Source organism: Ranitomeya imitator, chromosome 10, assembly GCF_032444005.1.
Source record: "Ranitomeya imitator isolate aRanImi1 chromosome 10, aRanImi1.pri, whole genome shotgun sequence".
NCBI lineage: Eukaryota > Metazoa > Chordata > Amphibia > Anura > Dendrobatidae > Ranitomeya > Ranitomeya imitator.
In genome coordinates this window covers 112,397,755-112,423,984 of record NC_091291.1, presented here as the reverse complement: position 1 = coordinate 112,423,984, position 26,230 = coordinate 112,397,755, and the positions used below count along the sequence as shown (strand labels likewise).

At 43.7% G+C, this 26,230-nt stretch overlaps 1 protein-coding gene across 3 annotated transcripts in view; it reads left to right on the top strand.

Moving 5' to 3' along the window:
* Nucleotides 1-26,230, top strand: part of TNFRSF14 (TNF receptor superfamily member 14) — a 245,845-nt gene that overhangs the window by 39,242 nt on the left and 180,373 nt on the right. Inside the window, exons 2-4 of one of the 3 annotated variants that reach the window (XM_069740723.1) lie at nucleotides 11,292-11,373; nucleotides 22,182-22,310; nucleotides 22,592-22,738. In XM_069740723.1, coding sequence (XP_069596824.1) covers nucleotides 11,292-11,373; nucleotides 22,182-22,310; nucleotides 22,592-22,738 — 358 coding nt within the window. Of the gene's footprint in view, nucleotides 1-11,253; nucleotides 11,374-22,181; nucleotides 22,311-22,591; nucleotides 22,739-26,230 lie in introns of all 3 variants that reach the window. The other 2 variants (XM_069740722.1, XM_069740724.1) reach the window with 2 other exon arrangements.

Here is a 26,230-nt window from a genome sequence, read left to right as displayed (position 1 = left end):
TTCTTCTTTGGCAAACTGCTCCAGGTCCCTGATATTTGAAGGGTGCCTTCTCCAAACTGCCATTTTTAGATCTCTCCACAGTTGTTCTGTGGGATTCAGGTCTGGACTCATTGCTGGCCACCTTAGAAGTCTCCAGTGCTTTCTCTCAAACCATTTTCTAGTGCTTTTTGAAGTGTGTTTTGGGTCATTGTCCTGCTGGAGGACCCATGACCTCTGAGGGAGACCCAGCTTTCTCACACTGGGCCCTACATTATGCTGCAAAATTTGTTGGTAGTCTTCAGACTTCATAATGCCATGCACACGGTCAAGCAGTCCAGTGCCAGAGGCAGCAAAGCAACCCCAAAACATCAGGGAACCGCCGCCATGTTTGACTGTAGGGACTGTGTTCTTTTCTTTGAATGCCTCTTTTTTTCTCCTTTAAACTCTATGTTGATGCCTTTGCCCAAAAAGCTCTACTTTTGTCTCATCTGACCAGAGAACATTCTTCCAAAACGTTCTAGGCTTTTTTAGGTAAGTTTTCACAAACTCCTGCCTGGCTTTTTTTTATGACTCGTGGTAAGAAGAAGTGGGGTCTTCCTGGGTCTCCTACCCTACAGTTCCTTTTCATTCAGATGCCGACGGATAGTACAGGTTGACACTGTTGTACCCTCGGACTGCAGGGCAGCTTGAACTTGTTTGGATGTTAGTCGAGGTTCTTTATCCAACACCCGTACAATCTTGCGTTGAAATCTCTTGTCAATTTTTCTTTTCCGTCCACATCTAGTGAGGTTAGCCACAGTGCCATGGGCTTTAAACTTCTTGATGACACAGGAACATTCAGGTCTTTGGAGATGGACTTGTAGCCTTGAGATTGCTCATGCTTCCTCACAATTTGGTTTCTCAAGTCCTCAGACAGTTCTTTGGTCTTCTTTCTTTTCTCCATGCTTAATGAGGTACACACAAGACATAGGACAGAGGTTGAGTCAACTTTAATCCATGTCAACTGGCTGCAAGTGTGATTTAGTTATTGCCAACACCTGTTAGGTGCCACAGGTAAGTTACAGGGGCTGTTAATTACACAAATTAGAGAAGCATCACAACAGTGCCAATACTTTTGTCCACCCCCTTTTTTATGTTTGGTGTTGAATTATATCCAATTTGGCTTTAGGACAATTCTTTTTGTGTGTTTTCATTTAAGGCAAATTTAAATGAAGATAATAATACCAAATAATTTGTGATTGCAATCATTTTCAAGAAGAAAATGTGTATTATCTGACAGAATTGCAGGGGTGTCAATACTTTTGGCCATGACTGTAGATACAATAGATCTATCTATTATTTATCTATCATCTATCTATCTATCTATCTATCTATCGATCTATCTGTTATCTATCATCTATCTGTCTGTGTGTGTAAACATTATTCTTCAATGGAGTATGTAAATAATAATAATAATCTTTATATAGCGCCAACATATTCCACAGCGCTTTACAGTTTAACAGTTTCTAACACAACAGTCATAAGTAACAATGTTAACAATACAATAATTAAAGCAACACAAGACGACCCTGCTCGTGAGAGCTTACAATCTACAATGAGGTGGGGAAATACAAAAAGTACAGGTGTGTATTTACAGTGATGTATTTATAATGATGGTCCAGCCATCTTCAGGGAGTCGGGATGGAAGTAATGAATGGGCTACACACACAAACAAAATAACTGATTAGGGAACATGATAGGCCGCTCTGAACAAATGTGTTTTGAGGGAGCGCCTAAAACTATGCAAATTGTGGATGGTTCTAATTTCTTGGGGTAGAGCATACCAGAGGATTGGCGCAGCACGGGAGAAGTCTTGTAGTTGGGAGTGGGAGGTACGGATTAGTGCAGAGGTTAGCCAAAAGTCATTTGCAGAGCGCAGCAGTCGGTTAGGCCGATAGACAGAAATGAGGGAGGAGATGTAAGGGGGTGCCGCACTGTGAAGAGCTTTGTGGGTGAGAACAAGTACTTTGAATTGTATCCTGTAATGAATGGGCAGCCAGTGTAATGACTGGCGAAGAGCGGACGCGTCCGAGTAACGATTAGCTAGATAGACGACCCTGGCTGCTGCATTAAGGATAGATTGGAGAGGGGAAAGTCGAGTGAGGGGGAGGCCAATTAATAGAGCGTTGCAGTAGTCCAGGCGGGAGTGGATCAGGGCGCAGGGAAGGTTTTTATTGTTTCTATAGTGAGAAAAGGGTGGATTCTAGAGATGTTCTTTAGGTGTAAGCGGCATGAGCGGGCAAGAGATTGTATATGGGATATGAAGGAGAGATCGGAGTCAAACATAACACCCAGACAGCATGCCTGCTGCCGGGGTGTTATTATGGTGCCACCCACGGAGAGGGAAACGTCAGGTTTAGGGAGGTTAGTAGATGGTGGGAGCAGAAGTTGTTCAGTTTTGGAGAGGTTGAGTTTCAAATAGAGAGCGGACATGATGTCAGAGACTGCAGACAGACAGTCAGTGGTGTTCTGTAGTACAGCAGGAGTAAGGCCAGGGGATGACGTTTATAGTTGTGTATCGTCGGCATAAAGATGGTACTGAAAGCCAAATTTGCTGATGGTCTGTCCAATTGGGGCCGTGTAGAGAGAGAAGAGAAGGATCCAAGGACTGAGCCCCGACAGTAAGAGGAACAGGAGATGAAGTGGAGCCAGAGAACAGAACACTGAAGGCGCGGTCAGAAAGATAGGAGGAGAACCAGGAGAGAGCAGTGTCCTTAATGCCAAGTGACTGGAGCCAAGAGAGTAAGAGAGGGTGGTCAACAGTGTCGAAAGCTGCAGAAAGATCGAGAAGAATGAGCAGAGAGTGGTCACCATTACATTTTGCTGTCAGAAGGTCGTTGGGTCACTTTGATGAGTGCAGTTCCTGTCGAGTGTAGGGGGCGGAAGCCGGACTGTGAAGGGTCTAGGAGGGAGTGAATAGAGAGGTAACGGTTAAGGCAGGAGTAGACTAGGCGCTCCAAGAGTTTAGAGATGAAGGGGAGATTGGAGACCGGTCTGTAGTTGTTTGTGCAGGATGGGTCGAGGGTGGGTTTCTTTAGTAACGGAGTAATGATAGAGTGAAGGAGAATGGGAAAATGCCTGAGGAGAGTGAGAGATTAAAGATTGTAGTTAGGTGAGTAGTGACGGCTGGAGAGAGAGACTGGAGGAGATGAGAGGGAATGGGGTCGGTAGAGCATGTAGTTGGACAAGAAGAAGAGAGGAGCCTGGAGACTTCTGTGATGGGATCAAATGCGGAGAGTGAGCCAGGGGAGATGCAGGGATGGATGGGAGTCACTGAACTTTGTGTGTGGGAGGGAATTTCCTGACGGATATTGTCTATTTTCTCTATAAAGTGGGAAGCCAGGTCATCCGCACAAATGTCTGTGATAGGGGCTTGAGCTTTTGGCCTGAGGAGGGAGTGAAAGGTGTCAAAAAGTTTCTTGGGGTTGTTGGATAGTGAGGAGATCAGAGTGGTGAAGTAGGTCTGTTTGGCAATGTGAAGGGCAGAGTTATAGGTTTTTAACATAAATTTGAAGTGTATGAAGTCTTCTGGTGTGCGAGTTTTCCTCCATAAGCGTTCAGCACTCCTAGAGCATCGCTGGAGAAATCGGGTTTGCGATGTGAGCCAGGGCTGTTTTACTCTGTGTTTGGAGGTTCTGAGGGTGAGGGGAGCTACTTGGTCTAGGGTGCTTCTAAAGGTACCGTCACACATAACGATATCATTAACGATATCATTGCTTTTTGTGACGTAGCAACGATATCGTTAAGGAAATCGTTGTGTGACAGCGACCAACGATCAGGCCCCTGCTGGGAGATTGTTGGTCGCTGGGGAAGTCCAGCAGAATATTTTTTCGCTGGATCTCCCGCTGACATCTCTGAATCGGCGTGTGTGACGCCGATTCAGCGATGTCTTCACTGGTAACCAGGGTAAATATCGGGTTACTAAGCGCAGGGCTGCGCTTAGTAACCCGATGTTTATCCTGGTTACCAGCGTAAACGTAAAAAAAAAAAAGCACTACATACTTACATTCCGTGTCTGTCCCCCGGCGCTGTGCTTCTCTGCACTGGCTGAGAGCGCCGGCCAGCCGGAAAGCACAGCGGTGACGTCACTGCTCTGCTTTCCGGCTGGCCGGCGCTGAAAGTGCAGAGGAAAGCACAGCGCTGGAGGACAGACACGGAATGTAAATATGTAGTGTTTGTTTTTTTTACGTTTACGCTGGTAACCAGGATGAACATCGGGTTACTAAGCGCGGCCCTGCGCTTCGTAACCCGATGTTTACCCTGGTTGCCAGGGGACTTCGGGATCGTTGGTCGCTGGAGAGCTGTCTGTGTGACAGCTCTCCAGCGACCAAACCGACGCTGCAGCGATCGACATCGTTGTCGGTATCGCTGCAGCGTCGCTTAGTGTGACGGTACCCTAAGAGTGTCATTGAAGTGATGTACCGCCAGATCAGGACAGGAAAAAGAGGAGATTGGGGACAGTGATGAGTGTAAGGAGTCTGAAAGTGTATGAGGGTTAATGGCTTGTAGATTTCTGACAGGTAGGAGGGTGCTGGGGTGAGCGAGGATTTGTGAGCATGAAGGAGAGAATGTTGTGGTCATAGAGGGGAAGCGGTGAGTTATTTAGGTAGGAGATTGAACACAGCCGGACAAGGACCAGGTCAAGGGTGTTACCGCCTTGTGTGTCTCAGAGCTTGAGAGCTGTGAGAGGCCGAGAGAAGTGGTTAGTGATAGAAGCTGGGATGCAGATGTAAAAGTGGGGTTGTTTACGGGGATGTTGAAGTCTCCCAGGATAAGGGTTGGGAGTTCTGAGGACATGAAGTGCAGCAGCCAGGCAGAGAAATGGTCCAGGAAGTGGGTGGGTGAGCCTGGGGGCCGGTATATGACGGCTACTCTGAGGGAGAGGGGACGGAAGAGCCTGATGGTGTGGACCTCAAAAGAAGGGAATGAGAGTGATGGAGTTGGTGGGATGACCTGGAAGGTGCATTGTGGGGAGAGGAGTACGCCAACTCCCATGTAAATGAAGAGGTTGGACAAGAAATGACATCACCCTTTTTTTGTGGTATATCTTTATTGAGCTTACAAACACACACAAATACACATGAAAAACGCGTCAAAAAACGCATGAAAAACACAGGTGACCTGCCAGTGACCTCAGGTGCAGATTTTACCTGCGTCAAATCCTGATGCAATCCTGAACGTGGACACATACCCTAAGATTATCTCAGCACAGGAACATTTTATTTACACACATCCAATGATGGAAATTATTATTATTCATAGCACACCCCCTTTAAGGGAATTACACAGTCAGCTACTAGTTGGCCCCTATGTGTGATCACTCTCACTTGCAAAAATAGACAATTCTTTTTAATTAACTTATATTAAAGGGGTTCTCTACTTTTTAGAAAAGTGCACCTCAACTAATCAGATAGTAGTAAAAATATCAATAGAGCTAACACTCGCCCTGTTTTGGTCCAGTGCTGGCTCTGTGCCGCTGCAAAGGGATTTGTTTTTGCTGTAGCGGAGAACGTCATGACCACAACGCGCATCACTGAGCTCAGTGGCTTCTGCCGTCAGCAACAGCAGAGTTGCCGAGATCAGTGGAGGGTTGAAGTGAGGTTGCAAGAAAAAAATAAAATATATATATATATATATACAGTACAGACAAAAAGTTTGGACACACCTTCTCGTTTAAAGATTTTTCTGTATTTTCATGACTATGAAAATTGTAAATTCACACTGAAGGCATCAAAACTATAAATTAACACCTGTGAAATTATATACTAACAAAAAAGTGTGAACCAACTGAAATTATGTCTTATATTCTAGATTCGTCAAAGTAGCCACCTTTTGCTTTGATGACTGCTTTGCACACTCTTGGCATTCTCTTGATGAGCTTCACGAGGTAGTCACCGGGAATGGTCTTCCAACAATCTTGAAGGATTTTCCAGAGATGCTAAGCACTTGTTGGCCCTTTTGCCTTCACTCTGCGGTCCAGCTCACCCCAAACCATCTCGATTGGGTTCAGGTCTGGTGACTGTGGAGGCCAGGTCATCTGGCATAGCACCCCATCACTTTCCTTCTTGGCCAAATAGCCTTACACAGCCTGGAGGTGTTTGGGGTCATTGTCCTGTTGAAAAATAAATGATGGTCCAACTAAACGCAAACCGGATGGAATAGCACGTGGGCTGCAAGATGCTGTGGTAGCCATGCTGGTTCAGTACGCCTTCAATTTTGAATAAATCCTCAACAGTGTCACCAGCAAAGCACCATCACACATCCTCCTCCATGCTTCACGGTGGGAACCAGGCATGTAGGGTCCATCCGTTCACCTTTGCTGCTTCGCACAAAGACACGGTGGTTGGAACCAAAGATCTCAGTTTTGGACTCATCAGACCAAAGCACAGATTTCCACTGGTCTAATGTCCATTCCTTGTGTTCTTTAGCCCAAACAAGTCTCTTCTGCTTGTTGCCTGTCCTTAGCAGTGGTTTCCTAGCAGCTATTTTACCATGAAGGCCTGCTGCACAAAGTCTCCTCTTAACAGTTGTTGTAGAGATGTGTCTGCTGCTAGAACTCTGTGTGGCATTGACCTGGTCTCTAATCTGAGCTGCTGTTAACCTGCGATTTCTGAGGCTGGTGACTCGGATAAACTTATCCTCAGAAGCAGAGGTGACACTTGGTCTTCCTTTCCTGGGGCAGTCCTCATGTGAGCCAGTTTCTTTGTAGCGCTTGATGTTTTTTCCACTGCACTTGGGGACACTTTCAAAGTTTTCCCAATTTTTCGGACTGACTGACCTTCATTTCTTAAAGTAATGATGGCCACTTGTTTTTCTTTACTTAGCTTCTTTTTTCTTGCCATAATACAAATTCTAACAGTCTATTCAGTAGGACTATCAGCTGTGTATCCACCAGACTTCTGCACAACACAACGGATGGTCCCAACCCCATTTATAAGGCAAGAAATCCCACTTATTAAACCTAACAGGGCACACCTGTGAAGTGAAAACCATTCCCAGTGACTACCTCTTGAGGCTCATCAAGAGAATGCCAAGAGTGTGCAAAGCAGTCATCAAAGCAAAAGGTGGCTACTTTGAAGAACCTAGAATATAAGACAAAATTTCAGTTGTTTCACACTTTTTTTTAAGTATATAATTCCACATGTGTTAATTCATAGTTTTGAGAGATCTTAAAATGAGCATCTATATACATAATTGTCTAAGGGGTACTTCCGTCTGTCTGTCTGTCCTTCTGTCACGGTTATTCGTTCGCTGATTCGTCTCGGCAGCTGCCTGTCATGGCTGCCGCGACCAATCAGCGACGGGCACAGTCCGATTAGTCCCTCCCCTACTCCCCTGCACTCACTGCCCGGCGCCCGCTCCGTAATCCCCTCCGCTCACCGCTCACACAGGGTTAATGGAAGCGCTAATGGCCCGCGGTGTAACTCACTCCGTTACCGCTGCTATTAACCCTGTGTGTCCCCAACTATTTACTATTGATGCTGCCTATGCGGCATCAATAGTAAAAAAATGTCATGTTCAAAATAATAAAAAAAACAAAAAACCTGCTATACTCACCCTCCGCCGCCTTTCTCTCTCCTCTCCACGCTCCCGGGACCGCTCCATTACAAGCGGCAGCTTCCGGTCCCAGGGCTGGTGTGCGACAAGGACCTGCCGTGACGTCACAGTCATATGACTGCGACGTCATCATAGGTCCTGCTCACACCAGCCCTGACCCGGGACCGCAAGCTGCCGCTTGCAATGGAGCGATCCCGGGAGCGTGGAGAGGAGAGAGAAAGGCGGCGGATGGGGAGTATAGCAGGACTTCAACGGGCTATAGGTGACTATGTTTTTTTTTTGTTTTTTTTTAAGTCTATACTACGTGGCTCTGTGCTGGGCAATATACTATGTGACTGGGCAATATACTACGTGGCTCTGCTATATACTATGTGGCTGGGCAATATACTACGTGACTGGGCAATATACCGTACTACGTGGGCTGTGCTATATACTATGTGGCTGGGCAATACATCACTGGGCAATATACTACGTGGCTGGGCAATATACTACGTCACTGGGCAATATACTACGTGGCTGGGCAATATACTACGTGGCTGCACAATATACTATGTGACTGGGCAATATACTACGTGGCTGGGCAATATACTACGTGGCTGGGCAATATACTATGTGGCTGGGCAATATACTATGTGGCTGGGCAATATACTATGTGGCTGGGCAATATACTACGTGGCTGGGCAATATACTATGTGGACATGCATATTCTAGAATACCTGATGCGTTAGAATCGGGCCACCATCTAGTGTATATATATAATTCTGTAGCACTGAATATGCTAATGAAGCTGGACAAGTTCTGTCTTGGTTTTCTAATTACAGTTCCCTAGGTGTGTTCTGCAGCATCATTTTCCCATATTAAATTTTTTTTACTCCATAGCCAACATTACCAGGAGTGCACAGATTTTCAGGTATCAACGTGGTCCAGACAGAGGCAGTGTCAGTTCTGTCCTGATCCTGGACAGCTTCAAAGCAGCGCTTACAAGCGCAGTAGAAGAGAGATTGTAAGCACTGAGCATGTTCGGCCACAGCTGCCGGACGGCGAGAAACAAGAAAAGTGTTAATATCTTAAGGTTAACTGCATTAATTAGTGCTTATAAAAACAAATGTCTGACAATATTCATCTATAAAGATGGGAAAAAACCCTTAAAAGAGCTTTTCAGGTCTTGTTATGAGTCTTCAGTCACTCTATGAGATTGCAGACTTCTGAATCTGTACAGTGTGCACACTGTCAGGATTCTTCAATGTTGACATTGAGTGTAGATGGTTATGTGACCGCAAGTACGGTGGCTTGTGAAAGTATTCACCCTCCTTGGCATTTTTTGTGTTTTGCTACATCATGACCTGGAATTTCACAGTTTTTTTTTCGAGGGTTTGCATCATTTCATGCGCCTACAACTGTGAACATTTGGTTTTCTTATTGTGAAGCAAACAACAAATAAGACAAAATAACTTCAGTGTGCATAACTATTCACCCTCTAAAGTCAGTACTTTGTAGAGCCTCCTTCTGTGGCAATTACAGCTGCAAGTCACTTTGGATAAGTCTCTGTGAGCTTTCTACATCTTGCCACTGGGATTTTTGCCCATTCCTCAAGGCAAATCTGCTCCAGCTCCTTCACCTTAGATGGTTTCCACTGGTGAACAGCAATCTTCCAGTCAGACCACAGATTCACAATTTGATTAAAGGGAATCTGTCACCCCAAAATTCACCTATAAGCTGTGGCCATCGGCATCAGGGGCTTATCTCCAGCATTCTGTAATGCTGGAGATAAGCCCCCGATGTAACCTGCAAGATAAGAAAAACGGGTTATATTCTACTCACCCAGAGGCGGTCCGGGTACGATGGGCGTCGCGGTCCGGGTCCGGCGTCTCCCATCTTCATGCGATGAAGTCCTCTTGTCTTCTTGCTACGGCGCAGGCGTACTTTGTCTGACCTGTTGGGGGAAGAGCAAAGTACTACAGTGCGCAGGCGCTGGACCTCTCTGGCCTTTCACGGCGCCTGCGCACTGCAGTACTTTGCTCTACACTGGGACTGCCCCTGGGTGAGAATAATATAACTTGTTTTTCTTATCTTGCAGGTTACATCGGGGGCTTATCTGCAGCATTACAGAATGCTGGAGATAAGCCCCTGATGCCGATGGCCGCAGCTTATAGGTGAATTTTGGGGTGACAGATTCCCTTTAAGGTCTGGGCTTTGACTAGGCCACTCGAAAACATTTACGCATTTCCCCTTAATGCACTTGAGTGTTGCTCTAGCAGTATGCTTTGGGTTATTGTCTTGGAAGGTGAACCTCTGTCCCCGTCTCAAATAACTAACAGACTGAAACAGGTATTGTTCAAGAATATCCCTGTATTTCACAACATCCATCTTCTCTTGACTCAGATCATTTTCCTTGTCTGCACAGCATGATGCTGCCACCACCATGTTTTACTGTGGGGATGGTGTTCTTGGGGTGATAAGCTGTGTTGGTTTGGCACCAGACATAGCTTTTACTTTGGTGGCCAAAAGGTTCAATTTTGGTCTCATTTGACCACAGCACTTTCCTCCATATATTGGTGGATTCTCCCACATGTCTTTTGGCAAATTCAAAACAAGCCTTACAATTTGTGCGTGTAAGTTAAGGCTTTTTTTTCTGCCCACTTTTCCATACAAACCACCTCTGTGGAGTGTACAGCTAAATGTGGTCATATGGACAGATACTCCAGTCTGAGAACTCTGAGGCTCCTTCAGGGTCTCTGTGCTGCCTCTCTGATTAATGTCCTCCTTGCCCATACCGAGGATTTTGGTGGGTGCATTCTCTTGGCAGGTTTGTGGTGGTACCATGTTCTTTCCATTTGATGATAATGGATTTGATGGTGCTCTGGGGGATCATCAGAGATTGGGATATTTTTTTTTTTTTTATAACCCAACCCTGACTTGTACTTTTCAACAACTTTGTCCCTGACATGTTTGGAGATCTCCTGGGTCTTTATTGTGTTGTTGTTTGGTTAGTGGTGCATCTTGTCAATGGTTTTCAGCCTCTGTGGCCTTTCAGAGATGATAAATTGTATATACTGACAGCCTAGCACAGGAGAAACTAGTTTCCTATGTTGGAATTAGTGGTCTGTATGAAGGGGGGCTGGATTTGCTGTCCGCCAGACCCCTCATTCGCGGCATTGATGAAGTTCCATCACGGGAAACTTTTTCCTATGTCAGCTCAGGGCTAAAGTGGAGCTCCCTTGACCAAGGCCGATCATAAGCGATTGTGACGGAATATCCCTTAAAATGTATCCTACACCAGAGGTGTCAAAGTGGATTCCTCGAGGGCCATAAACAGGTCATGTTTTCAGGATTTCCTTGTATTGCACAAGGTGCTGGAATCATTTTGTGCAGGTGATTAAATTATCACCTGTGCAATACAAGGAAATCTTGAAAACATGACTTGTTGGCGGCCCTCGAGGAATGCAGTTTGACACCTCTGTCCTACACTATGAAGAAACAGTGGAGTTCACAGTCAGGATGAGGTTGGCAGCGGTCAGGACCCTTCCTGAGTGTTGACTGTGCGATTTTAGGAAGGAAAGGGGCAGCGTAATATATGAGCGGATCGGACCTCATGGCGGAGCTCAGCTGTGATGTCTCCTGTACTAGATGCTGCCCCTTCCTGGTAATATAGTCATAGTTTACTGTCTCCTAATTCAGTAATTTACCTTTTCTCTTTTGTTTTTATATCTTGGCAGATATTCATGGTGAATATTATTACTGCTTGCCTTCCGAGGGAATACAGGATCAATAACGTCTGCTGCCCCATGTGTGATAAAGGTGGGTGGTTCTTCTGTTCTGTATTTTTACGTGATGTTCAGTTTACAAAATGTGACTGTAAGGCTATGTTCACACTTTGCAGAATTCCAAAATCCGCAGTGAAAACCCATCGCGTTTTTTACTGCGGATTTATCGCGGTTTTTACTGCGTTTTCTTCTGCGGATTTTCATCTGCAGTTTTCTATTGGAGCAGGTGAAAATCCGCAGAAAAGAAGTGACATGCTGCGGAATGTAATCCGCAGCGTTTCCGCGCGGTTTTTTCCGCAGCATGTGCACAGCGTTTTTTGTTTCCCATAGGTTCACATTGGAATGTAAACTCATGGGAAACTGCTGCAGATCCGCAGTGGTCAAATCCGCTGCGGATCCGCAGCAAAATCCGCAAAGTGTGAATATAGCCTTAATATTCTATGTTGTGTAGCCTTAACTGGTTTGGCAATTAACTGCTGACATTTCGGACACGCCATAGACCAATGTGTAATGGAATATAAAGTGGTGAAATGCCTCATTCTATATGGGTTGTGCCCATAGATTCCTTCCTAGAACACCGTCTGGATTTGTGTCTATAGATGGTGGCAGTCGTGTAATTTACCAAGTCAGTGAACGTTAACCTTTAGGCATCTATGGATGCAGGATCTGTCACATCCTGTGTCTACATGTAGTACCCATGGGCTTATGGGCATCAGCGTGCGTCCTGGACTGAGGAAAGAGGCGTTTTAGTTTCATATCACTTTACACTTCAAGAGAACCTGTCACCTGCTCCAAAAACTGAGAAAACATACCTTGTAAAAATCCCTGAGCTCTCCTGATTCTGCCTCTTTTTCAGTTTTGCACTGCTTTGATCCATTTCAGAGATATTGACATTTGTTCCTTTTTGAGCACAGTATGTGAAATCTCGGCTTGCAGACCGACTGGCTGTTTCTCAGTCTTCTCTGTGGGCGTACAGTTTCATCTAATTTAGTATGTACAATCGTGCTATTATGTAAAGGCTTTTACCTGACAGTATGGACTGTAGTTAAGAGAGGCATCTCTGAGTCGTGTGCCTCTGCCCCGACGCACGTTTCGCCCAACCTCTTCTAAAAATGAATTGGTTGCATTTTACGTCTCTGGTGTTTTTCTGTGCAGTATGTAATGTCACACATGGAGAAAGTGAAACTACATCTGCATCTCCCTCCTGCCCTCTATTTATTCTGTTGCTGCAAATGAATATTTGTGGTGAGTGAATGTGATCAATAACCTCCTCTTTCAGGCAGGAGAAGAGAGGCTACAGGTTGCCGGAAGGTAAGGAGGACACCACTTTAATCTAGGTTATATATTCATATAATCTCATGAAAAAAATGTGTATGCAGAGTAAATTTTAAGGATATGGGACATTTAAGCTGTCAAGTTCAGTAGATCTTTGTGCAGATTGAATATTTATTATTTATTAAATATATATTTTATTTTTAATCTGCATAAAAAGATATTTAGTTTTGTAAATGCATTGCATTTTATTCATTATGAATTTTATAGCCAGTTTTCTTTTCCAGAGCTGCATTCTTAATACTGCAAGCTTTAGCGCTAAATCCCAATGCTGTAAATTTAACATCAGACACTTTATGTTAATTGATATAGAAAAAAAATTCCTTCGTAAAGAATTTTGGGTGAAAAGGTAATGCATTGTAGGCTCTTAAAGGAATCAGACTACTAACGTTTCACAGCGTTTGTTGGACAGAGTCCTCTTTCGTTGTTGATTAACCCCTTAATCCCATGGGACTTAATTCCCAGTGACGGGATAGTACGTCATAGTCGATCGGCCGTGCGGTTATCCGCCCTTTAAATGACGCTGACAGCGGCATTTAACATTCACTTCTGTCAATCGTGCCGGAAATCCACCCATCGCGTGATTGTGGGTCACCGATGGGTTGGCATGACAATCAGAGGTTTCCTGGAGACCTCTATGGTTGTCACTGCCGGATTGTAGTACACATCATATTAAAACCAATGGTGTCCTTCAAAAGTACAACTCGTCCAGCAAAAAACAAGCCCTCACATGGCCATATTGACAGAAAAACAAAAAAGTTATGGCTCTGGGAAGAAGGGGAGCGAAAAACGAAAACGCAAAACAGAATATACCTCCAGTCATGAAGGGGTTAAAGAGCTGGATAATTTCCTCAATACACATAACATTGTGGGTTACAGTTAAATTAGTGACAAAATAAACAATTGGTGGAGGAAGGTTGAACTTGATGGACCAAGGTCTTTTTTTTTTCAACCTATGTAACTATGTAATGTCATGGAACTTCATTGGAGGAAATTGATATAATTTGAGATATGACAGCCAGTAAGAAAAAATTTGTAACAAAGTGACGTTTAGTGGATAGTTCAGCCTCAAACCGCAGCCGAAAATAAAGTTTCATAGTTTTTAAGATTCAAGCTAGACACCAAGTCCATGAAGTTTAACTTGATAATCGAACGTGTTGAAACAGAGGAAGGGAAAATTCTCCCGAGACCCGACGCTAATTGCCTAATATTAGGGGAAAATTCCTTCCCATCTCCACATATGGCAATCAGACTAGTTCCCTGGATCAACATCCCGTCACAGAATATAGTGCCCAAGACCTGTATTATATTTATCAAGACAGGCATCCAGGTCTTCCTAGAACATCATTATTTTATTTTTGGGAATCAACCATTACAGCATTATGTGGCAGAGAGTTCTGTAATCCCACTGCTCTTACAGTAAAAAATCAATAATCTCACAGCTCTTACAATAAAGAATCCATAGTATCACTGTTCTTGCAGCAAAGATTCAATAATCTCACAGCTTACAGTAAAAAATCTGTAATCTCGCTGTTCTTGCAGCAAAGAATCCATAATCTCACTGCTCTTACAGTAAAGAATCCTTAATCTCATTGCTTTTACAGTAAAGAATCTGTAATCTCACTTCTCTTACAGTAAAGAATCCATAATATAACTGCTCTTACAGCAAAGAATCTGTAATCTCACTGCTCTTACAGCAAAGAATCGATTGTCTCACTGCTCTCATAGTAAAGAATCCGTAATCTCACTTCTCTTACAGCAAAGAATCCTTAATCTCACTGCTTTTACAGTAAATCCTTAATCTCACTGCTTACAGTAAAGAATCCTTAATCTCACTGCTCTTACAGTAAAGAATTTATAATATAAATGCTCTTACAGCAAAGAATCTGTAATCTCCCTGCTCTTAGGCTGGGTTCACATTGCGCTAGGTGTGTCCGTCTAACGGACTCGTTTTTAAGTAGTAAAAACGCAATGTAACGCACATACTAACGCGCCCATAGACTTGCATTGTCTGACGCATCGTGACGCATCCCTAAATTGGTATGCGTTTGTCACATAACGTTTTTTTTCTGACGGACCTTCAACGCGGCTTGCAGCGTTTTCGGGTCCGGCCAAGCTAACGCACTACTAACGGAAGCGTTCATTCTGCCATAGAAGGCTATGGCAAACGCAGTCAGACGCAAATCATGAAAAATTTCCAAATAGGACCACACGTTTTAATAGCGTTTGAGGGTGGTCACATGTGGTCATGTGACAGGAAATGTGACTTCGGCCATTAAAATATCCCACTCACACAAAGTCTCCTGCACGTGACAGAGTGTTTTGCCGTAGCTAAATTGTAAGTACATTTCTATATATTATATATCTCTGTATACATCATGGGAGTCTGTAATGTCCGTCGGATGTGTGTGTACTAAAAATGTATTGTTTTGTTGCACACAGATGTCGGATACAGATGTCAGCAGCAGCAGCAGCAGCGTGTCTGCGATTTTTTCTTCTGAGTCGGTAGGCTTGCACTTTAAAAAACCATGTTGTGTGAAACTCCATTGTATTGAGCTAGGCATAACAATCCTGTTTATTGTTTTATTGTGAATAGGAGTCTTCTGAGCCCGAGGCTGTTAGACCTCCCCCCAAAAAACACGCCAAAACAACAAAGGTACATAGCACACATGTTGAATTTTTCAGGCATAAATTTATTGATCCAATGAATGTTAACATTATTTAATGTTAAAATATTTTTTTTTACATTTTACATACACAATAGGTTGTGGCACAAGGAGGACAAAAAAGAAAAAAGGTCCCTAGACGTCTGTCGTCGCCACAACTGCCAGTGGTAAATATAAAATAGAAATATTCTATCCAATATTTACCAACAATCTATCTATTCACTTTCTATCTACTATACCTATAAACTATCTATCAACTATCTATCGCTCCATCTATTTGTCTATCTATATCTATGTATCTATCTATCAATATCTATGTATCTATCTATCTATATCTATCTATCTATATCTATGTATCTATCTATATATCTATCTATCAATATCTTTGTATCTATCTATCTATCTATCTATATCTATGTATCTATCTATCTATATATCTATCTATCAATATCTATCTATCAATCTATATCTATCTATCTATCTATGTATCTATCTATCTATATATCTATCTATCTATCTACATCTATCTATCTATCTATATATCTATATATTGCTATATCTATGTATCTATCTATCTCTGTATATATGAATATGGCCATCCAGTGAAATTGACACTATCAACATAACGTTTTGTGTTTACATAGTCCAAGTCAGCGACAAAAAAAAAAAGGATTGTCGTTGACGAAGAGCCATTGACTATCCACAATGAGACACTTATTAACCTTGTGGAAGCCAACCCCTCCATATGGGACCAGAGCGACAGCTCCCACCATGACATCGTGAAGAACCGGAAGTTGTGGGATCAAATAATCTGTCACTTTGATCCCCGATACATGGAGAAGTCGACAACCTCAAAGAAAAAAATTGGTAAATATTGGTGACGTAACATCGGAAAATGTTTAAAAAAAAAAAAATTTTCTATCCTATCAACCTATCCACTTGTTGTCTGCTATCTATCTCTCAATTATCAACTATCTGTACACTATATATCTATCTATCTATACACTATTTCTACACTATTTCTTATCTAACAACTATCTATCTACTATTTATATATCAACTATCGTAGCAAACTATGAACAATTTTTCCTATATCTTAACACAATCTACTATTTTTATATATATATTTTTTTTTTTTAAATTTAAAGCCGATGCTGTCCATACCCGTTGGAAGTCCATCCGCGATCGCTTTGTCCGTGACTACCGGAACAGTCAGAATGCACCAAGCGGATCAAGTGGCAAACGGGTGACACCGTATGTGCATTATGACCAACTGCTCTTTCTTCAGAAAACAGTGTCTCAGCGCTCGTAAGTACAAGAAGGTCTGTGTGCGAGACTAAATTGTTTAAAGGAAAATAAGTAATTTTTGTTTTTGGGTTACAGCACGATATGCAGTACCGCTGCTCCTAGACCAGCAGAGGAACTTGAGCCTTCTTCAGTGGAACCAACGCAACCTGAAGATGTGTCTGGCATCAGCGAGCCACGATCTGCGGATAGAAACACTGTTGCTGCAGGTGTGAGTGCCCGGTTGCAATCACAGCGTGGACGCAAGCGAGCATCTCAAAAAGATGAAGCAGATGCAATTATCGTGGATGGACTCCAACGGGTAGAGGACATGTGTCGCAGTGAGCTCAAAGACCTGAGACGAGAAATTACCGAGCTGCAAGCACGCGAGTCTGTCTACTCTGCTAATGAGTGGAAGCTACTTTTATTATCCTATGTGCCTGTAGTACAAAATATCCCGGCACATAGAAACCTTATGTTTCGACAAAGACTTAACGAGCTTGTAGAGGAATTTGTGGGCACCGAGGAACCCGCTCCATCGGGAAGAAGAAGACTGGACATGCCGCCCTACAACCCTCAATATAGAGGCCGGGGTGAAACGAGCGTGGAACCTCAAAGACAATGTAGTAGTCCATCATATAGTTGGGCAGACAATACTCCCGTGCAGTACCAAAGTCTTTAGTACAGTTCACTGTCCACAGCCAGGTGCAATTACCGTGTTGGAATTTTTTTTTTGGGGGGGGTTTTGTTGTTAATTTCTATTTTCCTTTTTTTTTTCATCCCTATGGGATATCATATGTTACACCTGTGTACCAACAGTTTGTTGGGAAAATACAAAAACATTTAGTAAACTGTTTCAAATTTCAGATTCTTGTATGACTTTAACTTTAACTTTTTACACGACATAAGGTAACTTTTTACACGACATCAGGTTAAACAACATAACTTTTTACACTACGTAACTTTTTACACGACATCAGGTTAAACAACATAACTTTTTACACTACGTAACTTTTTACACGACATCAGGTTAAACAACATAACTTTTTACACTACGTAACTTTTTACACGACATCAGGTTAAACAACATAACTTTTTACACTACGTAACTTTTTACACGACATCAGGAAGACTTTAAATTATTTTCACACGTGTCTGTCTTGCCATGGAACCTGGCCTTCATGTGTGAAGTAGTGTGCAAATTGATCACGAATCCTCATTATTTGTGATGCAGAACGAACTGTAGTCGATTCAATGCTACTGAGGTTCGACTCACAATCATTGGGGTCTACCAACTGGGGTTCATGTCTCGCCACAAAATCGTGCAGACAGATGCATGCCTTCACAACACGGTCCACATTGTCTGGTTGCAGTTGCATGCAGGTTAGTAAAATCCGCCATTTTAATGTCAAAATCCCAAAGGCACACTCCACATAACGTCTAGCCCGGCTCAAGCGATAATTAAAAATGCGCCTGCTGGAGTCTAAACTACGGCTTGAGTAGGGCTTGAGGAGATTTTGTCCTAGTTGGAAGGCCTCATCACCAACTAAAACATAGGGCAAACTTGGGCCTTCGGTCCCCGGAAGAGGTCGTGATGACGGTATGTTTAAACTTTGGTTGTACAAACATTGGCCCATGTTGGAGTCTCTGAATACTCTGGAATCGTTAGTCCGGCCATAAGCTCCAATATCCACAGCAACAAAACGGTACCTGGCATCCGCAATCGCCATCAATACTATAGAAAAGTATTTCTTATAGTTATAGTAGAGGGAACCACTATGCGCAGGTTTCTGAATCCGAATGTGCTTTCCGTCCACGGCACCAATACAATTGGGGAAATTAGCCACATCCTCGAACTGTTGGGAAATTGCTAGCCACATTTCTGATGTTGGTGTTGGTAGCACAAGTGGTTGCAAGTTGTTCCAAATGGCATCACAAGTTTCCCGAACCAGTTGACAAATTGTTGACTTCCCAAGTCGAAACTGGTAATGCAGTGACGCAAAAGTTTCTCCGGTAGCCAGATATCTGTTGACATTCAAAAACAAAAAAAAAAAATTAGGATTTTAATGATCATCTAAAGGCTAGTTTACAATATAATATACAATTGCAAAATGAACATTAGGCCACACGATACCGAGATCTAGTCTTTGTCAATAGAATGATAAAAAAAATGTATAATTACCTCACAGTCACTACTAAACGTTGCTCCGCACTGATGCTTTCACGAAAAGTGCTGCGATGATGATGTATCTCATCCTTCACATGTGAGAGCAGAACATCAAAGGTCTCAATGGACATCCGTAGATAGCGTTGGAATTTGAAGGGATGATCCCGAAGCTGCACATACAGGGTGTGAAAGGCACCATATGTACTCCGCAAGAAATTCACTTCGTGGATCCAATATCTCCTTTGCGAACTACGCTTTCTCTGCCGAAGTCGCAACCGCATCAAGCGAAATCTGACGAGCTCAGACACAAACATCTTGCTAGCAGAAGTTCACTCAATGCTTTCAAAATGGAGAATGAGTCTGTGCCCACACCCGACAATGACAAAAGGGAAAAAAAAAAAAAAAAAGAACAACTTTATTGACAGTGACAAACGCAGACAAACGGATACTTCGTAAACGGACATCAAAATGAAAAAACGCGATCACATGCGTTAACGCTAGCGTTACCGTGACGACGAATTTCACATATTTTTGCTCCGTTTCTGTACATGCGTTTAACGCATCCGTTTGACGCCATGTACTTGACGCAATGTGAACCTAGCCTAACAGAAAATAATCTGTAATATCACTGCTCTTACAGCAAAGAATCCATACTCACTGCTCTCAGTAAAGAATCCATAATATAACTGCTCTTTCAGTGCAAAATTGCCATTTGCGATTATTGTATGTAATTTTTAATATATTCCTATGATCTCTCTATTCCTGCTGGAATTTTAATGATATTTAAAACTATTAATTTGTCTTTAAACTTTGGATAACATTGTATCCATGGATACTGGTGCCTATATCGCAGTCTTGCTGATTCATGAGTCACACGCATGAAGAAGGGAAGTGCGTCCTCCCGAAAATGTTGTGTCCCGTGTCAGCACCAGCTATTGTTTGCTACAGCTGGTTTTTGGCTTAATAGATTCTTGACCGGACATCGTTCTGTGCGAAATTAGAGGTGTCATTCCTTTAAGAGCCTATGGAGCGTTGTCTTTTCACCCAATATTCGTTACTAAGGATTTATTATCTGCCCCTTAATAGCCTGAATTTGAGTATTTGCGTTATGAATTTGTTTACCTTGTTTATTTCTTTGTTGGAACTATCTCTTCCTTGTGGAAAAGAAACTTCCTGGCACTGCAGGAGGGGATTGTGTGACTTATCTAGCGTTAAACTTATTGACTATTTCCAGTACCAGCCAGCTGTATAATAATGCAACTCTGGACTATAAGGATACATTTCCTATAATCAATGTTTCTTGAGTTTTTGATGCTGCAGAATTTTTGCAACCATTCCGCACCTTAGTTTACTTGCGTTTCTTCCTTGCGTGTATGACGCATGCGCTTTTGTCTCAATAAAGTTGGTTGAAATACAGGCAGCAGAGTAAGCAATAAGTTGCCCAAAGCAAAGAGTACAACACTTAATCACATATATAGACACGAAAAAAAAAAGAAATGGCTAAATGGATTATAGAAATATATTAGATGAAATAGATATCCTGCAGATATCTAATTTCCCAAACCCCTACATATTATAAACTTACAACCTTTAATGCTTTTCATGTGACACCAAAGGGTGTTTAGTTTTGCTCAACCTAATAAATACTTTAAAACAACGTTAACCAGCCGTGGTAAAGCAGACAGCTGCGGGCTGATATCAGGCTGGTGTTACGAATCCTGGAGTGGACCCACTGTTTTGCTGTGCCCACCGATCACGAGCAACCTAACCAGGTGGAACCGACCCTATACAGGGACCGTTAGGGGCAGGCCTGGGAGAAGGGTATACCGCAATAGCTAGTGCCAGAGGGACGGCTCCAAGGAAACTGGAAGAACCAGGGTACTCACCAGGAACAGGACTGGACAGCGCATCCACCGAGGGGCACGGAACCGAGGACAAGGCAGAGTTCACACAGAGGATACGGGATCCTGAATGGGACAGACTGCACACGGGAAGGCACGGACACCGGGACTAAACAGGGCATGCACAGGAAACGTACAATGACAGAGCTGAGCATGCCCTGGGGAGCGCACAGGGACAGAGCAGAGCACGCCGGGGGAGGTACACAGGGACAGAGCAGAGCACGCAGTGGGACCTGAAGGAAAGGCTGCACAGGGCAAGTGCAGGAAATAATATTCAGCCACCGAGGCACGGCCGAAGCCGCCTGATATACTGGACACTGGACGCCGGTAAGATCTCTTCCGGGTCAGGACACAGACTGAAGCCAAAAGTACCCGGCAAGCGCGTGGCCGAGACCTAAGAGCACGTACTGCGCATGCGCGAACATCGAGAGCCCCAGGGAGGCCGCAAGGTCAGGAGCACAGTGGCAGCGCAGTGCGCCCCAATCCCACCAGCCCGTCGGGAGACCGGAGCGCGGGCGGACATGGCAGTAACAGCTGGAAAGGTCCCTGATTATTGAGTCCCTTCCAGCCTAAAAATACCATCCCGCATTCAATCCAGAAGTGGCGCATCACATTCGATGCACCAATTCTGGCGCTTTGCCCGGCTCCTTCCGATTGTTCTGGTGCGGTGGCAATCGGATTAATGGTTTCTGGGGTTTATATCAGCTGTGTAATGTCCGCTGGCATCAATCCCTGGTGTTGGTAATGGAGAGGTGTCTATCAGACACCCCTATTATTAACCCGGTAAGTGCAAAGATAAAAAAAAACACAAATACTGTAGTTTATTTAAAAAAGAAAACACTCCGACTTTTTCTCTGGGTCACCAATTTTGTTTTTTTTAAATCCATGCGGATCCGCAGTAATCTAAGGTTTCTGATGTAGACCACAAATGGAAACCTGAAAGACATAAAAAGAGAGAAATAATGAAATATAAACGAGACAGACCCTTGTTCACCAATTTATTAAGAAATCAAAGTTCCCAGCTCTGATGTAGTCCATCGGTCCCGCTATGTTCTTTGATTACCTAGATGAAAGGCCATAGATACTCAGTACGAGGCTCCATAGGCCCTCGGCAGCCTCTCCAGCTCACGCGAGACCTGGTGACTGATGAGCGGTGATGTCAGGGATCTGCACAGAAGACTTACAGCAAGAGAAATTGATATGCTGCGTCTTGGAAACACGCACCGTAAAAAAGCACAGTGGGCGCATGAGATTTCTATTAATCCCATCCACTTTGCTTGTACTGTAAAACGCAACGTTTTAGATGCAGCAAAAATGCGATTCTTCCAAAACGCTAGTAATCGTGGGAACGTACCCTTAAACAAACTGCACTTGTGCAACATTGTAACTCATTACGTTCACAGTTACCCATTGCTTTCTCCAGATTGCTTTGCATATAAATTGTCCTGTAGTGTTTGCAGGTTGTTACTTTGTGGTTCTTTTTTTCTTGCAGGATCCTTTGTGAAATCTCATTGTACTAAAGAGTTGAGCAGCAGCGTCTGTGTAATCTGTGCGGACACCACGTATATGGATCACCCGAACGGCCTCACGGAGTGCTTCCGATGTAAAGAATGTGACAGTGGTGAGTGCAATAAAAGTATCTGGAATTATAGAAAAGTTCGTTACCACTGTGATGGTGCCCCGAAGTCCAGCCGTAGCGTGCCAGACATAAAAGCTTGGAGCGGCGCTGCCATTGCTCTTTTTAAAATGGGTCACTTGAGAGCTCCGTCCTCAGAATCAGTGGGGGTCTCGGCGGTGGGACCCCCATGCGATCAGCTAGTTATTACCTATCCTGGTATTATGAGCTGTAATTGTGAGTTATATACGTCTTCGTCCTGATCGTCCTGTTGTTTTCTTTTTCAGGGGCCAATCTCGTAGTAAAGCAGAAGTGCACAGAAACTTCTAACACGGTTTGCGAATGCTCAGCCGGTCACTTTTGTAAGAGCCAAGAATGCGACATGTGTCAAGTCTATACAGAATGTCAGCCCGGTCATTATGTAAAGAAGCCTGGTAAGGACATTACTATGTGTGACTGTCTGGCTATAGGGCAGGGAACCCGCACACAAGGAGATGGGGGCATCAGTGTTGGAGGAGTCATAGTCGCACACACTGCAAAAAATAATACCACATGCTTTGCTTTTTTGTTTGATAAAATGGCAGACCGTATAATGAAAACAAAATCGACCCAATGAAGTTAATATGGTCCATCAGATGTCCGTGACGAGATGGATCTGGCAGTCGCCATGTTCTGATGTTGCATTCTCACAACAAAGAGGAGCATGGAAACGAAAAATGCAGATGTGAGCAGAACCCAGGAATGACGGTGCTAGGATCCAGCAGCGATCCTTGTGCTTCACATCTCATCACTGCACAGCGTGGGGTATAAGTGTGAGGCCTATGTGTGACGCTAGTCACTACTCATGGACAAGCTGTCAGGCCAGGTAGTCAAGAGGTTGAAGGTCATAATCCAAGAGGAAAGAGTGCAAGGTCAAAATTCCAAGGCTGTAGTGGATCCCGACAAAAGGGCTAGGCAAATAGACGGTAAACACAGCGTGGGGTATAAGTGTGAGGCCTATGTGTGACGCTAGTCACTACTCAAGGACGAGCTGTCAGGCTGGGTAGTCAAGAGGTTTAAGGTCATAATCCAAGAGGAAAGAGTGCAAGGTCAAAATTCCAAGGCTGTAGTGGATCCCGACAAAAGGGCTAGGCAAATAGACGGTAAACACAGCGTGGGGTATAAGTGTGAGGCCTATGTGTGACGCTAGTCACTACTCAAGGACGAGCTGTCAGGCTGGGTAGTCAAGAGGTTTAAGGTCATAATCCAAGAGGAAAGAGTGCAAGGTCAAAATTCCAAGGCTGTAGTGGATCCCGACAAAAGGGCTAGGCAAATAGACGGTAAAGGCAAATCCAAGGTTGAGCAGCAAAGATCAGAATGCCAAACTAGCAACACCGAGCAAACACACATCTCAAGATCAAAGCTACAATTTATCAATGACCTAACATTGCCAGCCAGTTAAATAGTCTAACAATTTTCTGGAAAGCAGAACACCTGGAGGAAAACCAAACACTACACTGACAGCCCAACACGCCCCTGCTATCCATAGGGCGGCTGCGCTGTCACTATGTCTCAGCGAGTGACGGGATCGTGACACTATGTAATGTAAATTAGTCCCAGTTCAGGAAATATCCAATTTCTTTACTTGGAAAGTCCCAGGCCGGGTTCATTTTTATCTATTTCTTATGTTCTTTCGCTTTCACTTACACTTTCGAACTTCAACATTAAAATTTCCATTTTCTTGAAAAGTGTAAAAGTACCTGGCAACCCACAGTTTTCTTCCATACTAAACAACTAATTTGTGATACCTTTGATATATTACTTGTGGTCAGGGCCGGCTCCAGGTTTTTGAGGGCCCCCGGCTAAAGAGTCTCAGTGGGCCCCCCCCCCCTTTAACACATACCACGATTCATGATCGCATATAACACAGCCATGTAGTATATAACACAGCCCACGTAGTATATAACACAGCCACGTAGCATATAACACAGCCATGTAGTATATAACAGCCCACGTAGCATATAACAAAGCCACGTAGTATATAGCACAGCACACGTAGCATATAACAGCCCATATAGTATATAGCACAGCCACATATTATATAACATGGCCCAGGTAGTATATAGAACAGTAATGTAGTATATAGCACAGCCCACGTAGCATATAACAGCCCACATAGTATATATCACGGCCCACGTAGTATATAGCATGGCCCATGTAGTATACAGTATAGAACAGCCATGTAGTATATAGCACAGCCCACGTAGCATATAACAGCCCATATAGTATATAGCACAGCCACATAGTATATAACACGGTCCATGTAGTATATAGAACACCCATGTAGTATGTATCACAGCCCATATAGCATATAACAGCCCATATAGTATATAGCACAGACACATAGTCTATAACACGGCCCATGTAGTATATAGAACAGCCATGTAGTATATAGCACAGCCCACATAGCATATAACAGCCCATATAGTATATAGCACAGCCACATAGTGTATATAACACAGCCCATGTAGTATATAGAACAGCCATGTAGTATACAGCACAGCCCACGTAGCATATAACAGCCCATATAGTATATACGGTAGCACAGCCCACATAGTATATAACACGGCCCATGTAGTATACAGCACAGCCCCCCTCCCCAAGAATGGCCCCATAATCCAGTACTCACTGTTATAGTTACAAAAAAAACACTCCTCACCTCCCTGTGCTGCTAAGGTCTCGGTGGCTGCCGCTCACTGCCTGACACACAGTGAGTGCGCGATGACATCATCGCGCACCTGCAGCGGCAGTGTCAGAGGCAGAGTGGGGAATGATGGGAGATGGAGCGTCAGGTGATGCTCTCTCCTCCATTATCTGCTTTAAACTTTACCGGCAGATGTCGGTATAGTTCAATGCGGCGGGGGAGTTGGCGCTGGAAACAGGTGGGCCCCCCAGCCTCACAGGGGCCCCATAGCGGCTGCGTGATATGCCACTAGCTGAGGACCCCTGGGGGAGCGGAGGCCCTAGGCAGCTGCCTGCCCCTAACGCTGGCCCTAAATGGGCCCCCCTGTCTCGCCAGGGCCCCGGCACTTGCCCGGGTACGCCGGGTGCTGACGCCGGCCCTGCTTGTGGTCATGGTGGATGCAGACATTTCTCACCTTTCTGCTGATATCCAGTTGAAGCTCATTACAATCAGCTTCTTGCAAATATAAAAGGGCAGATAAATGAGAACAATAGATTGCACTCTGTTCTTATAGTAATGACCTATAACAAAGTTTAGAGTCTCAGAACCTAAAGTACAACCTTTACACATACATTTTATCTAAAGGCTGCGATCAGATGAAGGTCGTCAGTCATATCCGCATCTTCACTGATCTGTCTGCATCGCTGCATGCCATATAAACAGATGTGCTGCATTTTTTTGTTTTTCTTTTCCTTGTGGGAAATCACTCATCTATGTTTGCACTTTGAATATCTCGTTTACACAGATCCAGTCCCATAACTACCTACAGTTCGGCCATATACAACGGTCATTGACTGATCACAAAAACGGGAAAGTACCTGTCATCAGCAGCACATCCACTGTTAACATTGGTGCTGCCTATTTAATAAATATATATATTTATTTTTAAGCTCGTAGCGCCCAATGAACGAGGACTTTCATTAGGTGATTGCCGGATTGTTTAGTTGGGTCGGTAATCAGGGAAATATGGTTCATACTCTGATTAATATCTCATATGAATGGACCTTTCTTCCGCCACATCCACCCCCCAAACGGCCTTCTTTCTCCATGTATTATATATTAGAATCCCTTGTAATAAATTATTAATACTCATTTGCAATATTAATATTTTATTCTGCACTCTCATAAAATCAAATTCAGGTTTTCACTTTATAGAATAAAATAATTAGAATAAGAACAAAAATATAACAAATCAGAGCGTACT